The 11,456-nt window shown below is 41.0% G+C and overlaps 1 protein-coding gene across 1 annotated transcript; it reads left to right on the plus strand.

The window, feature by feature from the left end:
* The first annotated feature begins 8,807 nt into the window (after window positions 1–8,807).
* On the plus strand, window positions 8,808–9,737 carry LOC147709761 (olfactory receptor 2D3-like). The gene has a single exon (XM_086925552.1). It carries the CDS (start codon window positions 8,808–8,810, stop codon window positions 9,735–9,737), a length of 930 nt encoding a protein of 309 aa, XP_086781678.1.
* Window positions 9,738–11,456: the final 1,719 nt, after the last annotated feature.

Here is an 11,456-nt window from a genome sequence, read left to right on the forward strand (position 1 = left end):
AAAGTCACAGTGAAGATTTCTACAATCGTAGTTTGTTACTTTTATGGGAGTTGAAAATCTCCAGTGAGACAAAGCTGAATGATGTAACTGGCGAGTGCTTTACGAGGCCAACTACTCTTTCCAACAGGTCTTAGTGAATCGAAACTTTCTGCTACAGAGAAAAACATGGCAAAAGCTATTGGGAAGTCAGAGAGAGCAGCAATGATACTTAGGTGGATAGGACCCAGTCTATTTATCAGGCCACATTCTGGGGAGAATATTTGTAAGTCCCAAGTTTCCGGTTTTGACAGGAAGGTCACTTTTAGCACCACTTCCAGGGAACCATGATTTGTTGGGCACCACTTGGGAGGTCGGGACTCACTCCAGGCAGAGGCCATATACTAGGTTCATGGTCTATGGAGCTTGATATGTCCCTGTAGCCCACAGTTAAGGACAATCGATTAGCACTAGCACTTTCAGTCACTCTGGTAGACATGGGAACAAGCATCAGGGCTGTTCTCTAAGGTACAAAGGAAGCATCAAGCAGCAGTGCAGTCCTCTGAAGTAAACAACAGTCCTTTTGGGGGTCCTCCACAAGTCTAGAGTGGGTCTGGGGATCCAATATTTATACCTGGTGGCAGCCTTTGAGGTGGGGTAAACTTCTAGGCTACCTTCACACCTAGTTATAGAAGGCAGCCCCTATTGAAGTGTAAGTGGGGCAGGAAACAGCTTCATCCCCACCCATCCTAGCAGGTTGACCCATCCTGCCAACAACTAAGCCTCATTGTCTCACTGTCTAGGAGGAATACACAAAGTAACAGCAGGATCATTTGACCTGGACACTGGCAGAAGGCACAAAATGGTTAGGAAAACAAAATGTCAACATTCTAAAAGTGGTATTTTCAGAATTCTGCTTTAAAATCCAACCTTACCATGAAAGAGGATTTGATATTACAGTCAGTCAGTCAGTCAAGATACTTTATTTTGATAATTCAATATCATAAAAAGACGGTGATATATTATATATACATTATATATACATTATTAACACATTAAAATTATTACAATAAATATGTTAAAAATAAAGAGTTTATAAGAAAAGTATCCCACAGATTTCATAAACATTAAAAATCACATCACAATTAATTTGTCGCCTAATAGCATTTCCCAATACAAAATGGTATTTACAATATGAATGACCAACATCTTATGAATACAGTTAATCACAATTTATCATTTTCCTCTTCCTAAGCAGAATAGGACCCACCAAATAACATTACAGTCTATTTGAAACCAAACAAGATATGATATTTTTTACTTATTAGTTAGTACCAATTAAACGTAATGAGGTAACCAAATGTTATCCTATGGGAGTAGTAGGCCTTATATTAGTGAAACACAAATGTGGATGTTTTCACTATCAAAAAAAGTAAAGCTTAAAAACACATGTCCTACTTTCTAAATACAAGGCACCCTACCTTGTGGGCTGTTTAGGGCCTACCTTAGGGGTTCCGTGTTTTAAAAAAGAAGGTTTAGGACTAGCAAAAGGTTTAACTTGCCAGGTCGATTTAGCATTTTAAACCTGCATTGCAGACTTTAATAGCAGTCCAGCCTGAGACATGTTTTAAAGGGCTATTGTAGTGAAAGGGCCAATGATTGCTGAGCACCGACTAGTAGCATTTAATTTACAGGCCTTAGGCACATATAGTACTATATACTAGGGACATATAAGAACATTAAATGCTCCAATCAGGAGTAGGGCAGTTCTACCATGTTTTACGGTGAGAGCACAAGCACTTTAGCATTGATTAGCAGTGGTAAAGTGCAGAAAGTTGTTTTGTCAACAAAAACAAAATTCTAAAAACAGGAGGAGTGAAGGCAAAAGGTTCCAGTCCAACAATACATAAGTAGAATACCAAACTGGTGAAACAGCGCAAACTATACCAGGATTGGTAAAACTGAGAACAGGTCACCATACACCAAGCATGACAGAAATATTTAGGAAGCAGAAATGGAAATGTGTAACATTTATATATATTTATTTCCTTTTTCAACCCCTTTGACATAAGGTAAGATAAGAGAGTGTATGAAGAATGTAAACCCCACCACTGCTGATGAGCCTACAAGTTGGAAAATATATGGACTACTGCAGAACTCTGATCTGGCACCTCACCCAAATGCTATCTATGGTGGACATTCTTAAAATCCCATACCTTGGGGTTCAACTATACTTTTTCTTCGATCTTGGCCAATGAAAACAAAAAAAGGCTGCCAGTGCCAATTGAAAATTAAAAATAATTCTACCGAAAACTGGAGATTCTTCACAGGAGAGCAGCGCACATATTATTTAATAGGTGATTCTAGAGCTTGATGATCTGTGGTCTCTCCATAACTCACTTCAAAAGTGTCCCATGTATGCCTTTAAAACACTGGTCCCTCTGTCCCAAGGGTCCATAGGTCAGGTTTACTAAGGTTTTGTGTGGATGGCCATAAAAAGTTAAGCTGTGCTTCATGAATTACAGACACTCAAATGGCAGCCTTATTCAATTTACATGTACAAAAGTTATTTTTACACTGAAATTTGATCCACGTTTAGGTCCAAATGTGTTGATGCGTGTAAGGAATGGTGGCATTAGTTAAGGGGATGAGTAACAATCCCAAATATTAAGTGCAATCCTTGTGAGGGTAGAGCAGTAAGGTTACTAACTTAACCACCTGGGAGCTCTGGCACAAAGCTGGCAGGGTTAATGTACAAGCAGTCTGAAAATTTTTTTTTTAGACCTGGCAGGATCATCCCCAAACCTTTTACCTTTTTTCCTGCACTTTTTGCTGAATTCGACTTTGTTTGCCTTAGGACTTTGCACTTTACCAATTCTACTGCGTGCTAAGGTGCTTGTGCTCACTCCCCCAAACCTGGTTTTAATGGAAACCGTTAATTAGTGACTTTAATTTGCTTATAACTTTCTTTTATAGTGGTATAACACATACCCAGGACTTGTAAATTAAAGGCTACCAGTGCGCCTGTACCACAAATTGTTTCTCCCACTTAAGTAGCACATTAAAACATGTTTGATGCTTGCCATTGCAGCCTGAATGCAGTTTTAAACTGCCAATTTGACATGGCAATATAAACACCTTTCCAAGCCTTAAACTCCCCTTTATTGCATATACGTCGCCCCTGAGGTAGGCCCTAGGTAACCATTAGGAGAGAGTGCATTGTAATCAAAAGTTTAGACATGTACTTTTAGGTTTTTTATGTCTTGGTGGTAAAAAAAATCAGGTTTCACTACTCTGGGGCCTATCCCTCCAATAGGGTAACATAGGAGATTCCTTATTACATTTAATAATCTGTAATATCTAATTGGGAGCAGGTAGCTATGTCATGTTTGGTATCTATGAAATTGTATTGAGAAATCCTCTTTAATGGTAAAGTAAGATTTTTCATTACAATTTTGAAAAGGCTACTTGAAGGAAGCCTGTCTTGAGTCACATGACTGGGTGAAACTGACATTTAGCCTTTTTGAATTCCTCACTGATAGTCACCCAATAGAGAGCTTAAGTATGCCTCACTGTGCTGTCTGCTGGCAGGATGGGGGCGGAGCTGAGCATAGCTCACATGCAACTGAATAGGATGTGCTCTGCCTTCACACAAATTATCTCACCTCCACATTTTCAATACACCCACACGGCAGGAGCGACAGGAAATTCCATTCCCTAAGTCTGGTTGGAGTTTGCGGAGTATCACTCCAAGGACTTCCCCAAAGTCAATGAAAAACGTAGTGGAATTCGACGGAGTTCAGTGAGCTGACGGAGTTCCTCTCTATCATGGACTTTTAGGTCATCTTCCAGAGATTGTGAGGGACACGATGATGACAGTTGTGCTGTCCCTTCACAGGCACAGTCTGTGCAGTGGGTGTTTTCCCAGGATCAGGACTTCGGTTGTAACCCCGTTGAGTTTTATGGACTTTCTGTTCATCCAGAGTGCAACATTAGCCAAAGCTTGCCTGAGAGGGGAAGGCTCTTTGTATTGAGCATTGTATAGTGGAAAATTATCTGATAATTATCCAAGTTCTAGAATACAGTGAGACCAGATTCTTCAATAACATCCATCAAGGGGTGTAAGTAGACGTTAAACAATGGAGGGCTCAAAATGGACCCCTGCGGAACACCCAGGTCAGTGTTAGAGTAGTAGAAGTGTTGTTCGCTGAAAAGACCTGCAAAGTTTGATCCTTCAGAAAGGAGACTAAGCATTTCAAAGCAGTGTCGGCAATACCAAAAGCCTCCAGTCGTTCCAAGAGAATGGAGTGTGAGACGTATTGGAGGCCCCACTTCAATCTAAAGGGATAAGGGCTGCTGTCCCATCAGAGTCAAGTCCTTGCCTCAGAAACTCAAAGACTCTGAGTAGGCAGGCAGATTAGGTGGTAAAACCCACCATAAACCCAGACTGGGAAGGGTGCAGCACATTGGAAGAGGTCACAAAAGAGGAGAGATGAGTATTAACATGTTTTTCCAAAATTTTGGAAAAAACAGAGAGAAGTGAAATTGGCCTGAAGTTAGGACAGCACTGAGTGTCAAGGAACTTCTTCTTGAGCAAAGGGAGTATCAATGTATGCTTCCAGTTCAGAGGTACCGCACCTATTACTCAAGTAGGCTAAATTTAGATGGTGGAAAGGGGTCGAGCATGGAATCAGACCTACTGGTAGCCAGTAAGGTTTGCAATCGTTCAAGGTCCAGAAGAGGCCACAAATTAATTCTCAAGGATGTGTAAACTTCACTGTATGCTGACCGACCCGAGATAAAGAACTGATGGAACGGGTGGTCGAACATCCAGAGAAGCAGTCAAAAGCAGAGCAGCATCAGCTTCTAATTGTCGGTGAATCCTTTTGACTTTGTTTAGAAAAAACAAGGCAAGATCATCACACTGTTTATGGGAAAGGGAGGCTTCAGACAAATCCTTTACTACTTTAAACAAAGTTTTACTGTTGTGAGAATTAAAGTATACTTCATTATAAAAAGCTGCCCGTGCAGCTTTACAGGAGGCATGGTATTTTTTCAAGGCTGACACATAAACAGCCTTGGCCACAGGTGCATAGCGCTTCCTCCAGATCCTTTCCAAAGCTTAACAAGTTTTTTTTCTAAGCAGACGCTGTCATTAAACCAGGATGCTGGAGGGCACATCCTGCACTGTAATTCAAAAGATCAAGGCAGAATCTCTGGCACTTTGAGCCAATGGTGTACAGTGATTTGATCAATATCCGGTATAGAAGAAAGAACAGGAAGGGTACAAAGGAGCAGTTTGTTTAATTCCCCCTATCCAGTTTAGGCCAGTTCTTGTTAGGAGTTTGTCGGGACGCACAATTAGCCGGAGAGGAAGGGACTGTAATATTGAAAGGTACTGCAGAATGCTCGGTCCAACTAGGATGGACCAAAAGGTCAGCAGAGAGGAGTGAAAGGTAGGAGAAGACAGGGTCCAAAAGATGGCCCTCAATGTGGGTGGCTGCAGAATTCAAAAGAGAAAGATTAAGAGATCTTATGTCCTGTATGAGGGCTACCAATAGCTTATCTTCGGGATCCTCAAGGTGTAAATTGATATCGTATAGCAAAGTAAAATTTGCGCCTGCTCACAGTAAAGTTCTCGCATAGTTCCACCGATCTGTACGTGCTCACTACAATTCATTATGAGAGCACTTCTTCTGTTTTGGTTTGGTGTTAGATGGCCAAGGTTCACAAGCCCACCAGTATACTTGATTATAACAAGTACATGGGCAAAGTAGATAAGAACAACCAGGTTCTTCAGCCACATAGTGCGAGTCATAAAGCTTGCAATTCGTAGAGAAAACTGTGTACCTACCTGATCGACATGGCAATATACAATGCCTCTGTTGTTTATCCTCAGACAACCCCAGGAAGACTCAAGTTCTTTTTTTCACCGATTGACAAATGCATTATATTGCCCAGACTACACATAATAGTCGACGGAACACAAGCCACATTCTCATGGAGTACCTTGTGTGGCAACATTTTAAAGGCTTGATTAGATTGTGAAGTACTTTTTTGGGAACTTATATAAACAAGAAAAAGACCACGCTCATTGCCAACAGTGAGTGTAATAAGTTAAAGAAATTCCCAATGGGACATATTCACCAACACTTGTACTTGCTTTGAAAGTGTGCAAAACTCAATAGGTAACTGGTAGCATAACCAATTGTATTGAAAAAGGACATACTATTATGTATGATGATTGATTTTACATCTTTAGTATTGTTTATGATACAAGTTAGCAATTGAGTTTTCACACTTTCAAAGCAAAAGTAGATGTGTCAGTAAATGAGCTCCACAAGACATTTGCTTGGAGTATTACTTTAGGGAACTTAGGCAGTATTCCCCAGCATGTTTGTCACAGTTACAATGGTAAATAGGCTAGCTCGGTTTGAGGAATGAGCTCTCGGAGGATGACATACTCTGACTCCCCCAACTTGCACCCTTAAACTGGAAGGAGTTGGATTTATCACAGTAGGAGTGCTGACGGTGCATGAAAGACACTTTTTGAGCTTCAAGTAGCTAGGGATGGAAGAAATTAGTATAGGTTCATGTAGCAGTTATACAGGACTTGTCAGGACTCTGTGTGAGACAGAGACATACACCAGGTAAGAAAAGCTTACAGTAGGTGTGCTTCCCAGGGAAAATGCATAGGTAGAAGGCAGATAGTAAAGGCAGGTACAGATACACAATCAATTACTTCATCTTCACCTATGGATTCAAACCTATTGGTGCTGCACTCACCAGATAGTGACTTGCTATGGCACATGTGGAAAGATGCTTGACTTGCTTGCCATAATCATCCTGCATCAGACTCTAGTAAATGTTCAGTTTGCTGTATGATAAGTGCATTACAGTCACAGCACTGCATATAACGGTAGATGGGACACATGCTACTCACCCAAGGACTACCCTCAGTTTAAGATAAACTCTTTAGGAACCTTCGGAAAATTCTCTAGCGTGTTAGTTTCGAAGATAGATATGTTCACTCTGTTCAAAGAATAGGCCTTTGGGCATTCTCGGACACCCTCAAGTTGCATAGACAAGCTGAATCAAGTTGGATTTAGCACTGAGAGTGCACTAAAAGAGCATGAAAGACATGTCTTCCTGATCCTCATGTGGCTGTAATGGGAGCCATTAGTAAAGTTTCACTAGAATGTGTTCGGTAAAATTCAGAAAGAAGGAGGTAGTTATTTGACAGGTGGTAAAATGTAGGTTAACTGATTCTGTCTTCTGACGTATGAATGTGATGGGCCCTCGAATGGTCGTGGTATGTTGATGTGAGTGCACTCATGTGTTGGATTGGGCATGTGGCCGGCGGTATGCAAGTCTTGTGTGTGGTGCGTGAATGGACCATAAAGAGTTTGGTGCCTTAAAGTGGCTTCATGGCTCACCTTCAGAAGGCTTTGTTTCAAAATGTAGATACTTTGATAAGTAAGTGGTAGATTAACTTCATCAAATCAGTACCAGATTTATATCCGGGGCAGTAAGATGGCCATTAGTAAGAACTCTTTTTTCTTGTCATTATGGGTAGCTGTGGATTTTGCGCTCTAGTTCAGCTGTCACATTTTTGAATGGTATACAACCAGGGGAGTACAGGGGTGTATGACTTGCATGGCTCCATCCAGTTATCTCTTAGTTAGAAACCCCTGCAAAGCTCAAACTTTGACTACAAAATACATTTTTCTTGCATATCTGTTCTTAAAAGTCCTGGAATCTGCAGGCAGCCACACATTGCCTATTAACCAAGAGTTCCCCCAAGTCTCCTGGGAAACCAGGTGTCTCATATGTGTGGGTGGGCCAAGTGCCTGAGACAGGGAATGTATTGTGGAGGCATTAAAATGATCTATCACAAAACGACCAGGTTTTACAAGGGGGACACCACGGTTTTAGGTCCCGGGCTCAGCGTCCATCTAGGGAAACCTACCAAACTCAGACACTTATGATAACTGAGCACCCAGGGGATTCCAGGGAGGTGTGGCCTGCATGGATCCCCAACATATTCTTACCCAGAATTCCCTGCAAACCTAAAATGTAGTTAAAACGTCAAATTTTCCTCACATTTCTGTGGTAACACGTTGTGGGACCACCGAGCCGGTACACATTTCCTACCACTCTGTGTGCCCCTAGGTCTCCTGATGAAATGCAATCTCACTTGTGTAGGTGGGTCAAGTGCCCGCAAAAGGGAAGGGACCAAAACGTATTGTGGAGACCTCAAAATTATCTATCACAAAACAACCTGTTTTTGTAAGGGAGGCATCTGTGTTTTTGTTCTCAGGCTCGGCAGTCATCTAGGGAAACTTACTAAACCGAAGACATTTCTACAAACTAGCTACCCAGAGGAGTCAAGGGAAGTCTGGTTTGCATGGATCCCCCAACATTATTTTACTCAGAATCCCCTGCAAACCTCAAATTTAGCTAAAAGGTTACCAGGCTGGCCCACATTTCTTACCTCCCTGCGTTTCCCTCAGTCTCTTGCTAAATATTTTACATCACTTGTATAGGTGCCCAAAGGAGAGACACTGGGGGAAACCAGAGAGGGTCCGAAAGGGAAATCTCTACATGTTTTTGGCCATTCCTTGTTGCAGGCACTTGGCCCACCCACACAAATGAGGTTTCATTTCACATGAATGTCTACCTAAGCTATGCTAAACAGGGCTTTAGCACAGCATAAATGTATTGCTGCTGTCAGACAGTGCCATTTACTACAGCAACTATTCTATGGTTTATGTTCATGCAAAACGTGTTTACTATTTCGTTTTTGTTACAGATAATGTGAGCGGGGCTCGATGGAGAAGAATGGAAGTGTAGGTGCAGTGTTCATTTTTCTGGGACTGTCTGAGGACCCCAACATACAGAGCTTTCTCTTCTTGTTATTCTTAGTGATATACATTGTCACTATCATTGGAAACATTTCCCTGATCATAGTTTGTGTATGTGAACCTCGCCTTCATACTCCTATGTACTTCTTTTTGGGAAACCTGTCCTTCATTGACATATGTTACTCAACAGTGATTTCCCCCAATCTGTTGTACCAACTCATGATTTCAAAAAGAATGAGCTTCTCTGGATGTGCAGCTCAGATGTACACTTATTTGCTCCTCGGTTGCACAGAATGTATTCTCCTAGCTGTCATGGCTTATGATCGCTATGTAGCCATCTTGTTTCCGTTACGTTATACAATTATCATAAGCAGGTCTGTATTTATAAAATTGGCAAGCTTTTGCTGGCTAAGTGGAAGCATCATGGCACTTCTAGACACAGTCTTCACACTGCAGTTGCCACTCTGTGGTAACAATGTCATTGACCATTTCTTCTGTGAAGCCACAACTCTTGTAAAGATGGCATGTGCTGACTCTTATGTCCCTGAGATGGTGATCTTCTCAGTTGGGATCTTTGTGCTGCTGATCCCCAGTCTAGTCATTCTCATCTCCTACAGCCGCATCATTGTTACTATTATAGGAATCCGTTCCTCTGAGGGTCGATACAAAGCCTTCTCCACTTGTGCCTCACACCTGATTGTTGTTACTCTGATCTATGGGACAGCTATCTTCATGTACATGAAACCGGTGTCTAAAAGCTCAAACAATCAAGAAAAGATGGTATCTGTATTTTACACTGTGATGCCCCCAATGCTGAACCCTATGATCTACAGCCTGAGAAACAAGGATGTGAAGGCATCCTTGAAGAAAACTATATGGACAAAGATTCATCATTAAATACTTGACTTGTGGTTAAAGAAGAGGTTAAAGATGATGACATACTTGAAAACAATCAAAACTGATTTTAATGGAAGTACTATTATCTCCAACAGTGTGCTATGTTAGGTTCACTTGGTGTTGTGTAATGCACATGAGGAACTGAGACAAGAGACCTGTGGATCTCCATTGCCTTCTTTATACTAATGGACTGGATTCTCTTTTTTAACATCTTTGTATTGTTGTATGATGTTTACTTTTGCAAGAGCATTGTTCAAAAAGCAAGTATGATAGAGGTAATCACTTTGGTTGATAGATAATAACATTACACTAGAAAGTTGTAGACCTTCCATTTAAACATTTTTAAAAATATTGCAGTGTGAAGACCTTCATTTTTTAAATGTCCTATTCTTATAGAATGTGAATCAGTATTTCAATATCAATTCACTGGTATCCTTAAGATCTCCACAATTTCTCAAACATGTTGGGACTCATGAACAATGCTACAGCCACAATGTACTAAATGCGAACCTGATCCTCACTTCTCTATACCCCTCCAAGGCCTCTGGCCATTTCTCATTGGGTAACCTACCCACATCTTTCAATTGCTACTCTCAAAACCCATTTAGAGTGGTCACTGAGAATCACTTTTTTGCATACATTATTGATATTGCTATTCTTAGGAGTACCTCAGGAAATCTTTTGTCTTCCAGGAGATTGAGTTATAGAATATAGCTGTCTTTGAGTTTATGGATCCCTATTGGTTTCCATTCCTGTAATCCTGGCAGCCTCCTCATATATTGCTAACTGCAACTATCTCACAGATGTGATTCCTCAGCATTTTTCCCAGTCCATGAATTTAATTTGTGATTTCCATGCCCTTATTCCAGCAGACATGTATGCTAGTTAATCAATCTTGCACATTTTGCCTATATGGCAGTAGTATATCCCTTATATCTCATTAAGTACCCGCTGATTAATCACGGGTCCCTCTAAATGTGAGCAAGCCAAGTTGCTCACCACCATTATCTGGGATTCCCAATACTATCTCCTCGGACCTGGGAGAACAATCACCCATCATATAACACCTGCAGTTAGTTTGTAATTGGCAGCCTTGAAGGGTCTAACATTCCATAATAGCAGTGTCAGTTATGTTGCTATATATTTTTTATATCTCTGGGACCCAGCTTGATGTGTTTTAAAGAACATATATATATTTAGGGAGTAATACCATTTTAAACATTTTAAACATCTGCCCAACCCATGAGTGAGAGTGGTAACTTCCTCGAGTGGCTGCACCCCTATCTGCAGTGTTTACTGTCTAGCTTAATGTATGTTCCCACAATCAAAATACCTTCTGCTATGTGCCCTAGGAGTGCTCCCATCTTGCACAGAGTTGTTGACCGAAGAGGCGTGGCTTGAAGATAGTCACCTGTTGATTCAACTCTGTGATGATCCAGAATCAATTCGACAATTACAGCAGTTAATTTATTTTCTGCATAACAAGACTAGAAGATATCAAAGTGTGAGGCATCCCTTTCTTTTTTTCTTAAACTGAAACTGTGTTTTGGTGCTGCTGGTATGTTAAAGACCTTTTGCCTGAAGTAACCAGCAGCCTTATCTGGTCGCCGCCCCATTTTATGTTATTTAGGTGGCATGGATAGCTTGTTAACTATTTTTCTGACTTTGCTCTTTGAATCTTTTCTATTTTTCACCTACTTGGCTTGCTTTAGACATCCA

The sequence above is a fragment of the Lissotriton vulgaris genome, chromosome 6 (genome assembly GCF_964263255.1).
Source record: "Lissotriton vulgaris chromosome 6, aLisVul1.2, whole genome shotgun sequence".
Classification (NCBI taxonomy): domain Eukaryota; kingdom Metazoa; phylum Chordata; class Amphibia; order Caudata; family Salamandridae; genus Lissotriton; species Lissotriton vulgaris.

Bases quoted from the DNA above. Each gene is read 5' to 3' on its own strand.
- LOC147709761 (XM_086925552.1), top strand. From the start codon at position 8,808: ATGGAGAAGAATGGAAGTGTAGGTGCAGTGTTCATTTTTCTGGGACTG.